We start from the raw sequence: 21,725 nt of genomic DNA on the forward strand, positions 1-21,725 counted from the left end.
GAAGCATTGTCGATTTCTCGATGACTCATGGCAAGAAAAAAAACAAAACAATGCCATTTTGTCTAAAGTTTATGACATAAGTCTAACAAATTATTTATAGACTTTTTCATAAACAGACTAAGGATTTGTGATGTGGTAAAAAAACAACAAAAAAAAACCAACCATAACAGAATCATGTTCTTCTGCGTACTAAGTCATGTTTAACTATTTGGACCTCTTCAGATTATGGTAAAAATGTTTGCAAGCAAGCAAACATGTTTATATGTTTCTTGCTCACACTTGCAAACAGCGTGAGACCCGTGCGCAGTGAATGAATAATGTAGTTTGAATTCAAGAGGAATAAAGACAGAGGAGCAGAAACTACATTTTTGAAAGCTTCTTACAGTAGGGACCAAACAGGCAACAATAGAAGCCATTTTTTGTTCACTTGAGCGCACGCACATGGACTGTGTCTGCATTTTTAGGCTGCAATTTGATTCAGTGGTTCATGGGGCGTGAAAAGGCCACTGTGTGTTTTTTAAAGTCATCAGTCACTCCATCATTCACGAAGGGGGAACACACAAGAGTGAGGGAATTGAAAGAGAGAGATGTTCTTTCAACCATTTACTGATAGACGGAGTAAAATGTAACCCCGACTAGCACTTAATGGTTATTAGTGATTAAAGGATAATGATCTTGACATGGTCCCTTAAATAGGCAATAGCCAAGTTAAACCTTTTCAATCTACAATCATCGGTGGACCTCGACTGAAAACAAAACTGCAAGACCAGTAATCCACAATTCATGCCAAAACCAATCCTCTCTGTGCCACAGCACACTATTAGCATGCTTTCTCCATTCCAGCTCTTGTGAGAGCCTGTCGAGAGACTTCATTACAGCCAAAATAGGTTGTTTTCTTGGAGAGCAGCGCACGCTGATGTATACTGGCCTACACTAAACAGGGGCATGTGCAGGTCACCTCTGCAGTACTGTTTGTAATACTACACTATTTATATGTTTTAGCTATTACAGCTTGTACTGTACACATATATGCTTCCAAGTCTATTACCCATATCCCTCTAATGCAGCACATTCTGATAATGTCATTCTTTCACAGTGCGTGGATGGGGTTCAAAGGAAGGGCAGGAAATTAACTGTACTGCGTGGTATTGGCCAAAAACTTGGCTGATGTGTATGACTTTAAAACTTTACTCTTTTTTTCTGCCTGTCGCTCACTCCTTTATGTCCACTTTAGCGGAAAATCTCATACAGCCTTAACAAACCAAGCTGCAAAACACGTTTCCTCTGTTTTGCCGACTCACTTGACTGCTGTCAGGTACCTGCAGGGCCCTCTCTCTTAAAACATCCACTTCCGTTGCCACCCAACTGTTTGCCCCAGGAGGATCAGCTCTGCTGCCTAAATGAATAACTCCATCTGTCAATCTTTTACTCTATAATGGGCTTAAAAGAAAGTGGCAAATGGGACCCTTCCCAGGGCCAGGTTAAACACCTTAATAGGAAGTATCATCAGATCACACCAACACGTATTAACCAGACAGCTAAATGCTTTGATCCGAGTGACCTAAGACGCATCACAGTATGGTCAGATGGTATGTATATAGATACTTGCAAAGTATCCAAGCTCTTATGCTCATCAGTAATGCCAGTGTGTAGTCAACCTCAACTACACAAGTGCAAGTTTGTGCATGAAACAATTTCATGTATTAGTCTGCAGTGTATTATTCTAACTTGAGGTTTCATTTTTACAGAGGTTAAGAGTCATCCACAAATACATCAGCATCATAAAACAGCATACTAATTGAGTGTTTGTACCAGTGACTATTTTCATTAACAGTTACCATGTCAATTAATTTTTGTCTACTTAATCTGAAAAAAGAAAATAAAAAACCCAAAGTGTCAGTGTTTATTCTCCTCCACAGGAGGCATCTTCAACTATCTTTGACTTATGCATATATTATTAGAAACACTGTTGTGGTCTAGAAAAACTACTCAGGAAAGTTAAATAAATTCAAACTAATAAGGCTTCACTGTCACCCAAAGAAAGGGTGAGCGAGGGTGAAAAAGATATCCAGACTTCCTAAAATAACAACCCCTGCATACTGAGAAAGTCAGGTAGGGATTGAGGTGGCCCTCCAGGCACTGACAGTTACCTTGGGCAAAACACCAGAGAATGGAAAGAAACCTGAGGCACATTTTACTGTGTCGCAGATCCACAGACAAATAGTCTGTATCAAAGATGGGCTCTTACTGCTGATAACAATATAAAAATGGGAGACAAATTAATGTAAAAATCCACATAGTGAAGTAACGTAGGATGGTGTTGAGCAAACATGCACCCCCATAACGAGGTCACTGTGCCTTGGCATAAAATCCTCAAGTAAGGGCTGTTGATTAATACTGAAGTCTTATTTAAAATTTTGCAGGTCAATATTTAAATCATGTTTATTTGATGCTTATTTAGTTTCCGAATCTGGAAACGTAAGGTCATCAATATAACCCTGGTTCTCTGAGTAACATGGGTGAGACAAAAAGAAATGCTATGAAAGTGAACAAAAGTAATTCATGGAAATTTGCACTAGATTTTCTTGAACTTTAAATATAACACCAAGTTTTGGTTTTAGGGAGCAACAAAAATGTACCACTGTAAAAGAAGTGTGATGGATTTACAACAAGGATACACAACAGCGTGACTGCAAAGGAAATGCTGCACAATAATCTTTATCACAGTGTTGCAATTACCGTTTCTTAATTATTGCTTTCATTTCATTTTCAATTTACTTTGTTTTAATTAAAAAAGAAACATCAATTAACTGCCCGGCCTACGTTACTACTACTTTTTTTCTTTCTTTTTTAAAAATATTTAAACAGAGAGGACGGTACATTCGATCACTGACAGATTTTAAAGTACAGGAACATTTTAGTTAACTGTCATTCTGTAATGCTAATATTTATGCAAGGCTATTGCATAAACTCTGTTATTTCAAAGTTGAGTAACAGGAAAACAGTAAGGCTTAAAGAAAAGTGTCAAATGGGAATTACAGTATTGCAAAACCTTTTATACTAGCCAATTCCCCAGATGCTGCAACTCAGAGCACAGATATATTTGCCACCTTAACAATAGATACTGTGAACCATATAAAGATATCACTACTTTAAAATTCCTTTCGGACTAATCATTGAAACAGTTATGGTTTCAGCCATTTCTAATCCTGCACTCAGACAAGAAAGTCATGATAGTGCTGACATCTTGACAGGAAGAGAAATAATCTGAGTACTGCATGGTTGCCCTGGAAAAAAAACAAAAAAGCTGCAAGTGTTGGATGACAGTATGGCAGTAAGGCAGGGAGGCAAGCAGGCAGCTGGCCTGCAGTCCCTCGAGACACACTCTCTACAGTAATTATCATCAGCAGCACTCTAGAGACGATCCTACACAGTCCTTCAGCCTAACTACTGCTCTACTTATTCTTAATGCACACACAAAGATGACAAGAATAGACATAAGGTTTGCTGTGCACAATGGTGACTAGACTAGACACTGGCACAAACAAAGTTGTATGCAATGGGCCCAAGATGGGATAAAGTATTCAGAGCAAACCTCTCTACAGACAAAAGCACTCAAGATCTCTCATATGGATGCATTTAAGTGAAGGAAGTGGGGCACACTGGAGAAAGAGAGGTGGAGTGGTGACAATGATAAATAATGATCTCTATATTAATATATGAAGGTAAGAGGAGGCAGAAGAAAAAAAAAACTGAAGGAACAATTTTCCTCTGTAAATCAAAAAGTCCCCTTTCTCATTCCAGCCATACTTTCGAAGAACTTGGCCCACTGACAAACCATCGCAGGCCCACACAAATTGTCTCCGGTTTTCCCTTCAGGACAGGAACACGCAAATGTCCAGGAGGTAGGAATAACCCCAAACTAACCACAAAGTCATACAGTATTAATGCCATACCACTCTATTATTAGCTCAACCTTGTCTTCTTTATACCTGTGCAACTGCATTTTAGATTTGATGCAAAAGCACGGAAAAATAACTTAACTATAAAATTTAAATTAGGCAGAGGAAAGGGAAGCTGAAGTTAAACTGAGTAAGCACTTATTCTGAGAAAGATTTTGCTTTTGGCATGCTTGCAGCAAGAGTCCTGACATTCAGCGAGTGATCAGAAAATGTCACAGCAATACACTGTAGAAAAGATGGATCCTAACAGGGCTTTTCATTTAATGCTAAAAGCAAACATCAAACATTTAGCCATATCTTGATGGGTTGTCTGCTTACTTACTTGATCAACATTTAAATTTTCTTCCCTTTAACACAGTAAAGTAAAACTCCAACAAAGTATTGGTGCACAAGGTTATTGCTGTAAAGTGCGAATAAAATTTGTCTAGAAAAGTACGATAAAAGAGAGGAGCTTTGCACACGCTTATGTTCTGATGGAATTGCAAAAATAGAAAAATAGAAAAATCAAAAAATATGCCTTAAGTGAGTCAGTGCTCAGTGTACTGTGGTTATATTAGATTTGAAAAGACACGATGAAGTGTAATTAAACAAATAGATGATACACATTCACGTGTATGTGACAAAGAGCCAAAAACAACCTGACATGGTCCTTTGCTCCATAAGTATCTGCAAAAACGATTCACATCAAAGGCACCTTATTAGATAGTTAGCATAAATGAAAGAATTGCAAAAAGGTAAACAAATCTAAAGACCACAGTTCATACGTTGAATTCCCTGCACTAAATTCTGATGAGATTTACACGCAAAAAACAAACAAGCAAACAAGAATAGTTGCAACACTGAAATGAGCAGAATAGACATGCAGGCGCTCTCTTTCCAGAACACTCACTGGTTGTGCCCTCGCACAAAGAGGCACAGGAAGGACAGATAGTGCTATGGCAGCAGATGCATCAGATTGCCAAGTCCTTGTCGCAGCTGTACTGATCCACCAGTGGTGTTGAAGGACAAAATCTTGGTATGTACAACACTAGTCCCAAAACACCTCTCTGGCTGGACCATATGGTTATCAGCGCGGCATCGTGCAACATCAGGACTTCTCTTCCTCCTAAGAGGAACAGAATTGTGCAGTCTCATGCTTAGTTGAGAGCAGGATGCACAATGTCAAACAACACTTGTTGTGAGAAGTGTCACCACAGTTAGGGTATGTCTGATCTTGGCACTTTGCAAAGTCATTTCAAGACATGCCACTACTTTGTCATTTGCCCTTCTGTTAAACTTAAGGAGTCAATATCCTAAGGCTAATTTAGAGCAGTTGTCTTTATCACTATGAGAGTAGAACAATGTCAAAAAGTCACCATCTGACAGAGCAGTTCCAGCTCCCTTGAAAATTTATTGGAGCCATAAGCCTTAATTTACAGGGGAAGGTTACAAAGCAGGCAATCACCTCTGATCAGGCCCATAAACAGCCGAGCGTCAATGCTGCACTGCTCGTCAATCTGTTACTCAAAAATTCAAAGGGTTGACACGGCGGGTCAAACAACACATTTGTTTCTTGGAAGTAAGTCTAGACAGGATCCAGCGAATAGTGAGTGAAGATGTGATTCTGATTTGGCAGGTGTTAACAGTACAGGAACATTATCTCTCAACACAAGCGATTTATCATACAAGAGACTTCAGCACTGCGGCTGTAAAAGAAAGACTCCGCCACACGTTTTCTTTTGGCAATGTAATGAAATTCACGTATCCTCGTAGTAATTACATCATACATATGTACTCACAAAATATTAAATGGCATATTTAAAACGATTCATTTGATTATTGAAAAATCAAATTAAGAGTGGTTCTGACTCCATTGTTTATAATGCTCCCCACACTGCTGCACATGTAGCAATGGTGCACAGTTAAGCAGTGTCTTCACCTTATGTTAATATTTTTTCAAAGAGGTTGCTGGAAGGTTCATAAAAATGACCAGTTACCATTATCTATATAACTAAGATGTTGTATGCAAAGTATAATTTTGTTAGGTACATCTCTTCAACTGCTCATTAACACAAATTAGCTTATCACATGGAACCAATTCATTGCATTTAGGCATCTAGACATGGTCAAGAACCTGCTTTGGTTCAGTCTGAACATCAGTATAAGGAAAAAGCTGATTTAAGTGACTATGAATGTGCCACAGTTGTTGGTGCTAGACAGGCTGGTGTAACTATTTCAGAATCTGCTGATCTACTGGGGTATTTCCCCACAACCATCACTAGTGTTTACAGAGGTCTGAATGGCCTCTTGATGCCCGAGATCACAGGAGATCGAATCCTTCAAGCTGATAGGACGGCTCAAATAACCACTTGTTACAACTGTGGTGTGCAGAAGAGCATCTCTGAATGCTCAACACATCAAACTTGAAGCATAGGGCTATAAAAGCAGAAGACCACACACACCAAGTGCGAGCTAAAAACATCAAACTGAGGTACAGTTCACATAGGACCGTGTGAACTGTACTTGGTTTGTACAGCCGATCTGAGTATTGCTGCTGGATTGATGCCGCGAAGACAGTGGTGAGTCCAAAAAGGAGTCCAAACCCAGTACTAACAGGGTGTAACTAACAAAGTGTCAAGTGATGCATAAAGAAAATCATCTGATAAATCAATTTCACTATTTCCCCCCAAAAAACTCTAGTTTCCAGCTATCCTATTATAACATTTATTCAAACAAGCTCAGCAGCTTTCCAAAAATATTACCTTTGTAACAGTTATATTAAAACCATTCTTAAAAACAGACAAACAAAGCGATAATAAAACTCAGTACTTTATGGAAACTGTTATATAGAAATGTGAGCAATATGAGAACCTAATGGTATCTATTGTTACACTAGTGATGAAATGACTTTGTGAAGAGGCTGCACTGAAGCAGGAGACGTACTTTAACAGGAGCCACTGTCAGTCATCACCTTTCAAAACTCAATAAAAAGAAATAAAAACAAATAACCTTACATTATCTCACTGAATTATTTACTTAGTAAGTTTATACATTATATATACACAGATAAATCTCTTACATACACTGTGAAGAGCTACATTAAGGCAGTAAACAGCTGCACTGAGTCAGAAATGCACCTTGAACAAGACACCATCCCACTTACAAAAAGCCTATCATCAATCAAAAGCCCTGATGGCAGGACAAAGTGAGTTCCATTACAGGAAATTTTCAACAAGTCAACCCTGGATTGATCCTTACTAGTTTCTATGCAAAAATAAAGAAAGGCTATTGACAACATTTGAGAGACTAAGGCAATTTTAAGCAGGCATATTCATGAGGACACTGCAAATCTGTATCGATGCAACCTGCGTGACACTCCTTTCAGAGCTCTAAAGTTTGCAACAGTCCAATCAGGACGTGTCAAAGGGACTTTTGAAATATTTAAGCATTATGAAAGACCTCATTGTTGTTCTTTTAATGACTGCTTAGAATTCCTAACTTGCCAAATTCTGAAATGGCCTGCTGTGTTTATTTTATTCTCCATTTTCAGAAAAAAGCAGACATTTTTTATTAGAGATGCATCGATCAATCCATGATTTAAATCAACCGATTTCCAGCATTCTCAGTAGAGACCAATGACCAGCCAAACAGCCTCCCAGATGTTTGATTACAAGCTGGTCTATAGTTGTGCGCACATTTAAATCCACAAGCTAACATGTCTTCACCATGGAAACTCTTCACTGTGAGGACATAAATTCAAGTACAGATGGACGAGTCTGAAAAACATTTATAAAGACAAACGTAGTCCAATGCTTAACTCCTCTGCATCACCTGAACGTGGACATTTTAAAGAAGCTAACAAAGGAAAAGTAGCTAACGCTAAACTCAATCTAAACCTCAGAAGTCAGCAGCCTCAGCATGAGCAAAGGACCAAAGCAGGTATGAGGAAAATTATGGAGAGAGATTTATAGAGTTAAAGAGAAAACGGGGTCGATATTTTACCTCTGAAAAAATGATGTAAGAAACTGACATTGGTTTTGTTATATAAATCTGTTGCACCTGATTTAGTCTTGTAAAGTCAAATACGTCAGGTGAAGATGAATGTACAGCAGCTCACTTTCAGTTAAGTATTTATGCCGGTTTCTAATATCGGAGCACTTTATTTTCAGATGAGTAAGTGAGAAAAGATCCTTAAACTTATAGTAGTTTGGGAAAAGTTGTGAAGTTTAATAATGTCATACAATTATTAAAATGGAGTTATGCAAAAGTTAATTTTTGTTTGTATATGCTGTCAGTTGCAGCAAACTGCCATAGGTGCACTGCTACACCTAGAATCTATTACAGTGAAAACAAAGAATTATGTTTTTATTTCCAGCAGGAAGAAAGCTCTGCAGCTGGAAACGTGAATCTGCTGGTCCCCCTCCTTATTACATGAAAGAATGTCTGCAATGAACTGCCAAAATATCTAGTGGATTTTAACTACACATATACTATGTTTTACCTTCACCTCCTGACTTTTCATATAAAGCACCATTATGAGATTTACATTTGACAGCTATTGAATTCACGCTCCCTTAAGGATGAGCTGTGATATCTCAGGGGAGCCACTGATAAGTTGGACATTTATGAACATATAAATCACCATTACCAATGTGCCAATCACCCCCAGCTGTACTTTGATATTCTGAAATAATTAACAGATGTTAGCATACTAATGTGCTTGAATAAGAAGACAGAAAAACATAACTGGATGCTGCTATGGTAAAACCATAATTGCCAACAGGCCAATGTAAATGAAAGACAGGAGTCTAACACCAGCATGTCCTGTACATCAAACACAAAGCAAACAGCAGATCTACTTCTCCCACACTGTCACCATGATTCATGGGGAAAAGAAAGACAGACACAATGACATTCAGAGCTGTAATTATTTTAAAGATCCAATTAAAGATAGGACAAAGGACACTTTGTATCCATTAGTTTTCCCAATAGGTAGCACTAAACTTCCATCCCTGATGACATCTGGAACTCAACATTTAAAGAATAATGAGCGTCAAAAACAATAGTCTGTGCCTTTAAAATCATTATTATTATTAATTCAAGTGCTGAAGAACATCTTCATCCAGCTCCCCAGATATGTATTGAGCCCAGTCCTGGATTAACTTTTTAAAAATATCGACTGAAGAAAAGACCTTGAACTAAGCTTAATACATGTCTGGGAAACAGGTCCTCAAAGCAAGACCAGCGGTTTTATGGCACATAAAACATATTCTGAAGTTTTCCTAGTTTGTAAGGCTGTCAAACACTAGAAAATGAAAGGTCAGCATCAATAAAATAAAGATAAAATACATTCCTCAGTGCCAAGTCCACGTGCAAGCTCTGTAAAAAGAACAACAGATTGTTTTATCAAACAGCATCTGTAATTGCAAAAAGGATTCAGTTTCATCTAGTGTATGAATGCACTGCTGCCACATGCTCAAACCTAAGCACATATAATGCACAGCCAGAAAAAAAAGGGGAGCTCTGATGAAAATCTAATAACATTTTTCTCATCAAAAAACATTTCTTTGGTTTTAGCTACACCAGGTCACAGTCATTAGGGACTGGGCAACAATATTCCAGAACATTTACAATTAGTCTTCAGCACATTTAACAACGAAACCAAAAATCCTGTTCAGATTGTATTAGTGGGCACATTGACAAGCAGACTAGCAATAAATTTCAGTTGCATTTCAAAGACGTGCGGAATATATTGTCTTTAAAGATGCTAAACTTAAAATGGGTGAATCTCCAATTCAGGTCTTACCGGGGTTTTTCAATTATGGAAGCCCATTTCCGCCACTAAAACAAACAAACAAACAAACAAACAAACAAACAAACAAACAAAAAAGTATCCATAACTCGAAATTTCAACTTAGTTCTGCCAATCAGTAATCTACGTGAATGAGGTCACTTTCTTGTTACCCGGAAGCATATGGCACAGAGTAACATGCACTCAAAACTTGATCGCAACAAATTGGCGCTTTCGCGAGTACGTTTGCTGATAGTAACGCCATGTGATTCAGCTAATAACACAAGGATTTCATCATTTTTGAAACCACGCTGAAAATACTCAGCAATCTGTGCATTCATGACTGGATGTAATACCGGTAGCTTAGCTGTAGCATTTGTACCCGAGGGCTTCAGCTTCCGGGTAACAAGGAAATGACGTCATTTCCAGGATCCATAACTCGAAATTTCGAGTTATGGATCCTTTTTTTTTTTAGTGGTGGAAACGGGCTTCCATATTCAACTGTTGACTCATTTTTTTTGGTTTTGTCTTCTAAATAGAAACTAATCAGTGTTTTTTGTTTGTTTATTTTTTACAAATCCCATGCTACAGTTTCAGAGTGATAACTTTCTTTTTCTTTAAGGAAGATTAGTAGAATAGAATAGAAAGTAAAATAAATGCCCAATTTGCATATATGCCTGGGGGAATAACGAAATACCAATATATTCTATTCTACTTTACATAGAATATAAGAAATAAGCATATTGATATCAGATATGCTTTGTATATCTGTTAAACCTAGTTTCAGGCTTATCTAGACACTTTACAGACAATATCACTAACTTGAGGACTGGAGCGGCATGCACTTCAAGCAGCTGCAGCTTATCATACACTCAGTGAAAAGTGGCACCTACTTCTCACAACAAGAGCTGACAAGGCCAGATTTTTAAATGAGGTTTGGTTGGCACTCCCCACTTGGTTGGCTCTCCCCACTCATGCCCTCCCATGCACATCTTTTTTGTTATTGTTGTTATTGTTGTACAGAAACAATTACTTTTCAGGACAACAGTATGTTTCAATACCGATGCATTAAACCGTATACAAGGACATTTTTCTTTAATGTATCACAATAGAGTTAAGCATTTTTGAGCAATTTTGGCAACACACTGACATGTTATTATTGGCTGTTAAGTCCCATTTTTTCTGCACAAAAATGAGTCCTTACTCTCACCTATTACAAACCAATGCACTTGTTCCAAACTGCGAATCACAGTCACCGAATATCACATATTATTAAGTGGTATTCCCAGATGTCTGGTGAGGTTAAAATCCTCATTATTTGTCATGGCCAGTCCCTAACCCTTTGAAATGACACTGCCTAATTAGTTAAGACAAATGACTGCAGACTTAATTAACCAGAATGCTCCTTAAGGGGCATTATCAAATGTTTAAGAAATTAACAGATTGCCAGTTCATCAATTCTATGTAATTGATTTGTTCCCATTCAGGTTATGAACTCATCTCTTTTCCCCATCCATTCAGCTAACCATCCAAGGAAAAATTAAAAGGGGAAATTTATAGTGTCCATTCGCACTCGCACATGCTGAATCACATTGAGCAGTCCTCTGTGTGACTATCAGAGTCACTGCTATACTGATCGCACAGTGTTACTCTGTTAATGAGGTGGCACTTGGCTACTTCGTTGCAACTCATAAATACAAACTGTCTTGCGATAAGACAAGCGCTGCGTAGTAAGCTGTGCTAGAGGTGACATAAAATAAGAGAGATGGACGACGCGAAGAAGCTGTGTTCACAAACATGCCAGTATGAATCACAGCCATGCTTTCCATTTAAAGCAGCACGAGTATGCCTCATGAAGCTTTAGTGGACTAATTCAAAGAGCCTTATCTGCTCTAATTAATATAGTGCTTGAGTGTTCGTGGCACAAGTGCCTCTCTCTACCCCTCAACTGTGGCAGTGCCTCTATAGATTTGGATGAAAGCATGAATAGGTTATTTAGTTTATCAAATAAATAAATAAATAAATAAATAAATAAATAAAATTGCAGGTTACATAACCCCCTTTAAAAAGTTATGCATGTTAAAGCGTTTCAAATGATTGGCATATTCATTCTGTTGTAGCTACCAGAGAAAGGCACTTTATACTATAGAACTTTACTTTTTCTGAATTTACCTTTCTGATCACATGGACAAAACAAATAAATAAAAAAAGTGATAAATTAAATTTGGGTCTGGTTATTGCACAAAAGATGCGCTGTTGCTCTTATTACTGCTAGCAGCCACTTGTAGCTTTTTTTTTTTTGCCCTTGCCTTTTAAAAAGGTCACGCTCAGACCATTTTAGTAAGGAGAGAGAAATGACATCTGCCTGTTACAGAGCCGGGGATAGAACAGCGGAGCAGAGATAGAGACGGAAGCAGTAGAGCATGGCTCCAGGATTTAGATCAGTGAGATTTGCATCATTGGCAGGTCTTTAGGCAGGGCAGGTCTAATCTCCTGCAGACAGGCTTAAGAAAGGAAAACCTGACTGTTGTGTCTCTACAGATAGGGATTTCAGTAATTAGCATAGTTAATATGAGGAGGGAGTCAGATTCAAAGGTGTCAGGTCTAAAGGGAAGATAATGCAGTAAATAAGGAGAAGTTAATACAAGGATGCGCAACTGTGGCAAAGTTCAGTCCCATATATCTGTGAACTTTGCCACAGGCACAAACCTTCAGTCACAGCTCATGAATTGCAAAAGCCTTCCCCTTGTGCTTTAACAGCCACGCACTGCTTTTAGCTGATGGCTTAATTATCTTGTTCATCAATAAGTTCAGATTAATATGCCGTCACCACTTTAAAAATGATCATGGCATGCATGCCAAGGTTAAGCAGGCGAGATGGTCGATATCTAGGCAAAACTGTGCAAAGAGTACTACAGCGTACTTATTACAAGTGGCAGCAGCCATTGTGCTCTGTAACACAGTCTCTTCACTCACGCAGTGCTAGTGGAATCACCGCCTTTATGGCACAGAGAGATCAGCCAGCCAGACCCAGTCAGAATTTTCAATGAATCGGATCCGTATGACTTGCACAAAGGGTAGTTCCAGGAAAACTCAATCTTTGAAGGTCTCATTTCACAGATGATAGAGAAGCTGAACATGATCTTCAATATACTGCACTTTTAATGAATTACGCCTGTCAGCCATCACTGACATTGTTTTCTCAAGTAATTTTCAGCATTACTCCCACTTCTCCCTCATTATCTACACAGGCACAACAGCATAAGTTAAGCTGATAGGAGCGCATTTACTCATTGCAGAGGCTGGCAACATTTCCTAATGACTGCAGCCGCTCTAAATTATTGAAAAAGCCTAAGCACCTCACCAGCTACAGAAATGGCTATTAACCTTGGCGAACGATATTCAAATCCAGTTAGAGCCAACTTCGTCCTCCAGTATCCCTTGCGGGGAGGAAATGTAAATGTGTTCTTGCTGAGACAGATGGGGGAGCCTCCCGTCGTTTGAAGTTCCAGCAAAAGAAGCCGTTGCAAGCAGAGGGCTCTCCACCCTGTTCTGTAAAATATTCAGGACTGAGTCTCATTGAGACACCTTTCTTCCCAGTGTACCCCTTCAAACCACGCTGGGCTTCAACACAGTTGGGGTATTACCAAGCACGCTCGCCACACAAAAAATAAAAACTTAGCAAAGGTTTACAAATTCATCCCTGTGCAGCGACAGTGAAAAACAACCCGAGGATTATCTCGGTGTGCAGACAAGAATTCAGGAGATTTGATTTATGAGAGAGAGAGAGAGTGTGAGAGAAAAAAAAATAACATCTCACTCCTCCTTTAAGGAGTATCTTGGAGCCTAACCATCTGAATATTGCAATGTCCTGTGCATTGTTGGTGACAAATCATTGCAAATTGAATTCCACAGCTTAGCTGACATACTGTCAAAGCTGATTTGATTCTATTGTAGCGATACCTGACTGTTAATCTGTTCAGGCCCTGATACTGTGCTACACACCAGAGAAAATCCCCGATCATTACTCTTATCACCTGGCCCGAACGAGAGAAAGAGAGAGACAGAAGCGAAAGAAGTGAAAGAAGCAGAAGACGAGCAGGTAAAGAGCCAGTAAACATGAGATAAAAACTTTTGTTAGAGTTTACTTTTTAAAGGAACAGTTCAGGCCAGGTCTCAGGCCTCCACTGACATATCTAAATTTTACCTTATGCAGATAGGCTGGTTATTGATGCAGGTTCCTCAATTTCAGAGATATTTCATATAGTTGGTGCTGTAAGTGCTAAAAAAGAAATACACTTCTTTTTCCACCCCCGGCTAGCAAGATAGCCAGTTGGAAAAACAGGAGTTGGAAAGGCCAGATTTTAAACGCCAAATGACCTTTCAAAATAAGAGCGAAGTTGTCGTCCACTAGCAAACTGACAGTTGCTTTCTTAGATGGATGAAAAATATTTTTTTTTAAATAAATAAAAAACACTTATATTTGATATATAATAATAGCAGATTTAGTAATCCTATAGAACATTTTTTCTAATGCTGGAGGAAAAAAATTATAATAATTGCAGCCTTTACAGGGGGTCCCATTCCCTGCTCTAAGGAATGTGTTGGTGGAAAATGAGAAAAGAAATAATGGAAATGTTTCATGCAATTTGTTGCCTTGGTTGGGACATTGTTTTTATTTAGGTAATAACATTAACCAAAGGTTTTCAATCATGAAAAAAAACAACACAGACACAGACACATGGCTAAATAGAAGGCACAGTGTGAAGAGCACATTATCAAAGCAGCATCCAATCCAAGATGTTCCGGCAAGGTAAGCTGTAGGTTGCCCACATTTTGGAAGGACTAAGAAAGTAATGCAGCTATGTGCAATAGCCACATGAAGAAAAGGGGGGGGGGGGGGGGGGGGGGGGAGGCATGACGCACAGATATATGCAGGTTTATAATCGGAGTAAAGTGTGGGCCATTACTTGGCCTCTCTATACTTTAGTAATGGTTGCAGAGAAGCAAGCAACTAGTTTAACACAAGACATATCAAAAACACAAAAAGAAAACCTCCATGCGTTTCTGACAATACTTTGTAATAAGTCATAATATTAAAGCTGAAAAGCAATAATAATGAATTCTGATACTGAGACGTAGCATGTAATTATGTCTAATAGTTTTAGTATTAGGAGCTTACCAAGCTAATCTGGACAAATTTGGATAAAAGAAGAAGTTCAATTTACATATTTTCTTTTCTATCAGCATAAAGCACAATTATTTTTCAGTCAATCACCTTTCCTCCAGGTACAACACCTATATAAAAAAATACTCTACCACACTGCACATGAAATCTGTTTGATGATAAGTTACCATCCATTTGAATCCATCTGGGAGTAAATATGAAAGGTAAACACAGCATGAGATGTCCCTGCTTTGTCCACCCACTATGGTGATTTGTACTAATGTTCCAAATACCTATGCAAGCACCTCAACCTGAAAGACCAGTTCTCAGATACCGACTGCGCAGAAAAGCATCAAACTGACAGTACAGCATATCATGCTAATTTATTCATCTGTTCGTCCTGGAGCTTTGAAATGTATTATGAAAGCACAACTCTGTGTGACTGGGTTTGTTTGTTAGTCAATACAGTGCAGGGGTGTGGGGATTTATGTCTTGCAGCTCTGGCAGCATGTTTAAGACTCTTTGCAATTACCAGACCAAATGCTTTGTTTGCTAAATGAGAAACTGTGCAACTGTAAGCATTTGCCACTGTGTACTTAGACAACTCTAATCAGGCGAATTCTGCTGGCTGCTGTTGCCAGCTCACACGCACATGCTGGAAGCTCAAAGTGCAAGGGTTAACCTTTTTTACTCGGGTCTTATCTGAAATGGGGCCAGGCTGGAGGTTTTGTTCACTATGACTTTTGCTCATCAGAGGTCACACAGCCCACTGTAGAAGTGCTGAACCTAAGCATGCAAAATAACTTACTGACGAGAAGACCCTTGCAGTTCAATTATACGCAATAAAGAAAAATTAAAAATATCTTAAACGCACAAACTTACAGACTCACAGTTATAGTGACAGACAGTGTACACGAGTAACATTCACATGCAGGAGCGCATTAGAAAAGCTTTACTCAAACAAGCTCTTGCCGAATAACTATCATTTGTAGAGCAGCGCGTATATTTAACAGCCTCCATGATTAGAGCTACTGCAGGACTTGAAGACGGCATTGTTACGTCACCTGTGAACTGTCACACTGTTCAACTTTGATCTGTCAAACCTCTGTCCGCTCACACATGCTAACTTGCTAACCCTAGCCGTGAGACGCTGTCAGCGACGAAGCCACCCAGCCCGAGCAGCAGACCGTAACATCAGCAAGAGAAGCTGTGACGCTACCTTCGCTTTATCAAGAAGTATGTGCTTTGAAGTAGCTATCCTCAGTCCTTTCGCTACAGCCTGGGATGCCATGGAAGCCGCCATGTTGACACGCAAGTCCAACGGGAGATGACGCTGAAAGCCTATGAGCGATCATAGGTCAAGAATCAGAGGTGGGCGGTGCTTCTAAAAGACGCATGCACACGGTGGAGGCAGGTGTGCACGTTTAGCAGGCATGGACATTGTTTGCGCTTAGTCTAAACTACAGGGACAGAGGTGAGAACAGAGTAGATTAAAAATCTAACGATCTAGCAATTTCTCTTTGTCTAAAATCAAATCCTTCAAGGCGCTTTATATTGTAAAGTTAGGAGTATTACTAGTCCTAACTTGTGACTTCTCTATTCTCTATTACCCAACAATCAGATGACCCTCTATGAGCAAGCACTTGGTGACAGTGGGAAGGAAAAACTCGCTTCTAACAGGAAGAAATGTCCAGCCTGGTATGTGTCCCTCAGTGGACACTGCGCAAGATGGGCATCGCTGTTTTGAGCAATCTAGATCTTACTGAGGTCTTAATGGGGTCATCTAAGCATTAGACCAAATACTGTAACTGAGCAATATGTGGGGTAAAACCAAAGATTGTAAAACTTGTTGTTATTAAGTTTTAATGTTCATTTTCTCCCTTACACGTTACATAAGTAGTACATGTTAGCGTGTGCAGTGTTACAACTGCCACACAGGACCCTGAGTTTCTGTCCTCAGAATATCTCTGGGAATTTGTGGTTTTTAACCAACTGAAGAAGAGTTTAGATTCTATTATTAAACTCATGTTACACATGCAGGTTTTTTCTTTTTTTCCTTTTTTCTAATGTAATAAGCTTTGAATCTTAGGCTACGTTCACACTGCAGGTCTTAATGCTCAGTTCCGATTTTTTGATCAAATCCGATTTTCTTGTCTGCTTGTTCACACTACAAATAAAATGTGACAGCAAATGCGCTCTAGTGTGAACCCTCAAAGCAAAAGAAGACGTCACACACAACGCGCTCTGTTTAGACCCTTAATATAAAGACTTGTTTCGGACTTTACGTTTCCCAATTTTGCTTTAAGTTATTTTGTTATTTACATATGGCCTTAATAATTATCCTTATTGCTGTTTTAGAGAGGAGCGGTGCTCCAAAGGATATTTGCAGATTTCTGTCAGAATCTGCAGATTATACAGTACAAATAAAATGTTCACGTTTCTTCAAAGTTGTTTTCCCAACAGTTTCAACATCTACACTGGATGGCCAGGAAGCGTTCACAGTGTCTTCTCGGGCGCTGATAATTGGCGTCTGTCTTGTGTCAGTGACGTAAAAGACGGATTTAATGCGACATGACCGTTCACACAGCAGTTGCTTTCTGAAACATCAGCTATGTATCGGATTCAGTACCACATACGAAAGTGACCCAGATCGGATTTGAAAATATCGGATTTGTGCCGTTCACACTGTCATAGCATGATCGCACATGGGTCGCATTGGGTCAAAAAAGTCAGATTTGATGCGCTTTCGATCTGTTCCAATTTAACACTTTTATGTGGTAAATTGGATATGATTTAAAATAGTTATGTTACTAATGTGTGATGAACAATCACAACTGAAAATCATAATAAATCATATTATTAAAAACAGCAATATGAGTTAATTTTCCACTAATGTTAAGAATCAAAGGACATAAGAAAAGAGCACAAACAAACTAAACATTTTTACTGCATATATGTATAACTTGGATTTATAATGTGCTGACTCACATAGTGCATACAGTCTTTGTTTTGCGTTTGGGGTTGATTGCTTGGATGGATGGGGAGGATGTGTGTGTGTATTAGTTTCAGTCTCATTGCTGGAAATGCATCCATTCGTTTTCTTAACTGGGGATCAACTCCACAATTAATGTAACATGCTTGGCTTTGCACTGTGGGAGGAAAACCCACACAAGCAGACTGGACATGAATTGCAGGAAGAATTTGTACAGGTTCATCTATAAGCACTCATGGACATAATTTGTTTATCCAGTGGGTGGGGAAGGTTGCAGAGTAAGTTTCAAGTTTTTTGGGGGGCCTTAATAGAAATAATATTATTTGCTGCTTATTAATGTGTCTGCAAACAGCATGTACAAGCAGTACTTGAAACTCAAGGTTAATGAGTTCTGGCAGTATTGCAAAAAAAAAAAAAAGAAAAGCTGCTGCTGGTGGTGTAAAATATGATGGATTCATACGGCGTGCACAGATTTTGGTGGGAGGAAATATGTCTTTTATGTTATAATTATTATTTTAATTTGAGAAAACTGACCCTTTATGTTGCCTTTGCAGCTATTAAGCTATACAAAATAATTTGACAGTAGTATCGAATTGAATATTTAAATCGCCCATTTTAATCATTCAATTTCCATGTGGTGAGCAGACACTAAAAGGCCCGTCATGGATGTTGAATGCGGAGCTGCTCCGGCTCCATCCACAGTGTGACCTTGTGAGCAGGACAAACAATCACTGCACTCAGCTGAAAGGTATTGGTAGGGAGTCGAGCGAGAGAGAGCGTGGGATGTGTGAGCTGATCTTGTCTGAATAGCTAAATAGCCCACTCACATAGTTCTCCAGAGCCCTCATTACACGCCGCATCTTGAAAGGGCAGAGAGGGCAAACCGATCATAAAGAGCAGTGATTATGACAGGAGGAGAGAGAGAGAGGGAGAGTTGGATGAGATACTCACTTAGAAACCATCAGTGTCAGCAGGCTAGAGAGGACATGACGGAGGGGAGGAGATGATGATGAACAGCTACAACCAAAGGATCTTTTTTTTTCTTTTTCTGGAGACCTTTTATGGTCAATAAGTAAGTTGAAATGATAAACCCCTGAAAAACTTTGAAAGAAGAAAAATTTGCAAATGTGAGCCACTTTGATGTCAACGGGGAGAGAATTTGCCTCATGTTTATTTGATTTTTTTTTTTTTTTTTTTTGCTCTTAACCTCCCCCCCAGCTTGTGGGTGAGAGCTTTTTGGAAGTCAGTGATCCATATTTCACACATTGAAAATATTCTGTGGTTGCCAGCTTTAAAAAAAAAAAAAAAAAACCTTAGCACAGTAACTGCACAAATGAAGTGAAAATTGCTGCACCAGCATAATATCTGGGTGTGTCAACAAATCCTACCGAATGTATAAAAAGTCCACCCAGTGTCTTTGTGTCAGTGAAGAGTGGCGTGTGTAACTTAAGTATTAAAAAAAACAAAATCACTGAGAGTGGGAGCCCAGCAGAATGACTAAAAGATGATTCGCGTGAGCGTTTTAAAGCATTTTGTTTCTTTTTCTCTCTCTCTCACCAGGGACATTTTCTTCTCTCCAAGGAACTGATATTCAAACAGGACTGTCAGAATATCAATGGCCCTAACTAATACAATTCAGCTTTTTTTTTAAATTTGAGATGTTGTCCTGTCGCTCAGAACAAAACCTGTGTTTTTGTCTGCACTCGGAGCAATCATGTCATTTTAATCCCAGAATACAAAGCAGCTATTGTTGCTTTGTATTCTTTTCAAAACTACCTAAACTTTCTAACACAAATTGAATTTGTTTTCAATGGGCAGTTCACAAAGTACAACGATATCTACATATATGAATACACAACTAGAAGTACGTGCTGATTTTCAAGTCAGTGATACTTTTTAAATGCACCAGAAAAGCAGGGTATTTGCTGTTTGTGCCTCCTTTCTTTGACTAAAACAAAAGTTAATTAAAAAAAAAACATTTTAATCACACATAAAATTCTTAAAATGTTTCACTAGGATTCAGGTGAATCGTGAGGTAGGATGTGTGTTGCACTGTTACCTCACAGCAAGAAGGTCTGGGGCCCTTCGGTGTGGAGCTTGCATGTTCTCCCCCCTGTCTGTGTGGGTTCTCTCTGAGTAATCTAGCTTTCTCCCACAGTCCAAAGACATGCAATTAGTGGCTTTAGGATAACTAGTCACTCTAAATTAACACTAAGTTTTAGCTCTGTGAAAGATTAGCAACCTGCCCACCGTGTACCTCATCTTTTTCCCTTCCACTTACTCTGATTTGGATAAATGGAAGAAAATGGCTGAATGTTTTATAGCACAAAACAGTGTGACTAAAGCAGCTTGTGTTCATTTCAGATACATAACACATCTACCCACAACAAAGCCAGCCCCACCCCCCACTCCAGCCCAGCCTCACATCTACTTCACAGCTGATCAGGTGAGAAATCAGCTTAAGAGGACGAAGGCAAGGAAGGCAGCAGGTCCGGATGGAATCTGCTCCAGACTGCTCAGGGACTGTGCAGACCAGCTCTGTCAGGTGGCCCTGTACATCTTCAACCTGAGCCTGAGCCTGGAGAGGGTTCCTGAACTGTGGAAGACTTCCTGTGTGGTTCCGGTGCCAGAAATTGCACACCCCAGGGAGCCCAACCACTTCAGGCCTGTTGCCTTGACTTCTCATCTGATGAAGACCATCCTGCACCACCTTCGGCCACTGGTGGGCTCAGTGATGGACCCCCTGCAGTTCGCCTACCATTCTGGAATGGGGGTGGATGACGCTGTCATCTACCTGTTACACTGATCCCTCTCTCACCTAGAGCAGGCGGGGAGCACTGTGAGGATCATGTTTTTTGACTTCTCCAGTGCTTTCAACACCAACCAACCTGCACTACTGAGAGGAAAGCTGGAGGGAGCCGGAGTAGGCAAACAGCTGACTGCATGGACCATCGACTACCTTACCAACAGACCACAGTATATGAGGCTCCATGACTGTGTGTCCGAGGTGGTAATCTGCAGCACGGGGGCACCACAGGGCACGGTTCTCTCACCTTTCCTCTTCAGCCTTTACACTTCAGACTTCTGTTATAATTCGGACGATTGTCATCTACAGAAGTTCTCAGATGATACAGCCATCATTGGATGCGTATCAGACGGGAATGATCAGGAATACAGGGGGGTCGTCAGTGACTTTGTTGGCTGTTGTGAGACCAACGTACTCCAAATCAACGCTGGCAAGACAAAGGAGATGATCATAGACTCCAGGAGGAAGTCACCCCCTACAACATCGGTGAACATCCAAGGGAAAGACATTGAGATAGTGGACTCTTATAAGTACCTGGGTGTTCACCTCAACAATAAACTGCACTGGACTACAAATACAGACATCCTGTATAAGAAGTCGACTCCACCTGCTGAGGAGACTGAGGTCCTTCGGAGTCTGCAGGACTCTGTTAACCCTTTAAGACCTATAGAACCAAGTCCGCCAGAGTATATTTTATAAATTTATATGTTGTAGTGCCATTTTTGGGAGCATTTCAATAATAATAATAATAATAATAATAATGGATACTTTATTGATCCCCATGGGGAAATTACTTGTTTTTCTCTGCATTTGACCCATTCACTCAGTGAAGCAGTGGGCAGCCCACTAAGCAGGCGCCCGGGGAGCAGTGTGTAGGGACGGTACCTTGCTCAGGGGTACCTCAGGGTAGCCGTTAAGTGGATTCGAACCGCCGACCTTCCGATCATGGGGTGACCACTTTACCTACTGAGCTATCCCTGCCCTTAAGATGATATACATCAATACAACGATTATAGCCCACATTTTAA

At 39.6% G+C, this 21,725-nt stretch overlaps 1 protein-coding gene across 1 annotated transcript in view; it reads right to left on the minus strand.

Moving 5' to 3' along the window:
• suclg2 (succinate-CoA ligase GDP-forming subunit beta) overlaps positions 1-16,256 on the minus strand; it is a 102,760-nt gene extending 86,504 nt beyond the window's left edge. Inside the window, exon 1 of the mRNA XM_026168671.1 lies at positions 16,119-16,256. Within this exon, the coding sequence (XP_026024456.1) occupies positions 16,119-16,202 (84 nt within the window). The 5' untranslated portion in view covers positions 16,203-16,256. The remainder of the gene's footprint in view (positions 1-16,118) is intronic.
• Positions 16,257-21,725: the final 5,469 nt, after the last annotated feature.

Source organism: Astatotilapia calliptera, chromosome 5, assembly GCF_900246225.1.
Source record: "Astatotilapia calliptera chromosome 5, fAstCal1.2, whole genome shotgun sequence".
Classification (NCBI taxonomy): Eukaryota; Metazoa; Chordata; class Actinopteri; order Cichliformes; family Cichlidae; genus Astatotilapia; species Astatotilapia calliptera.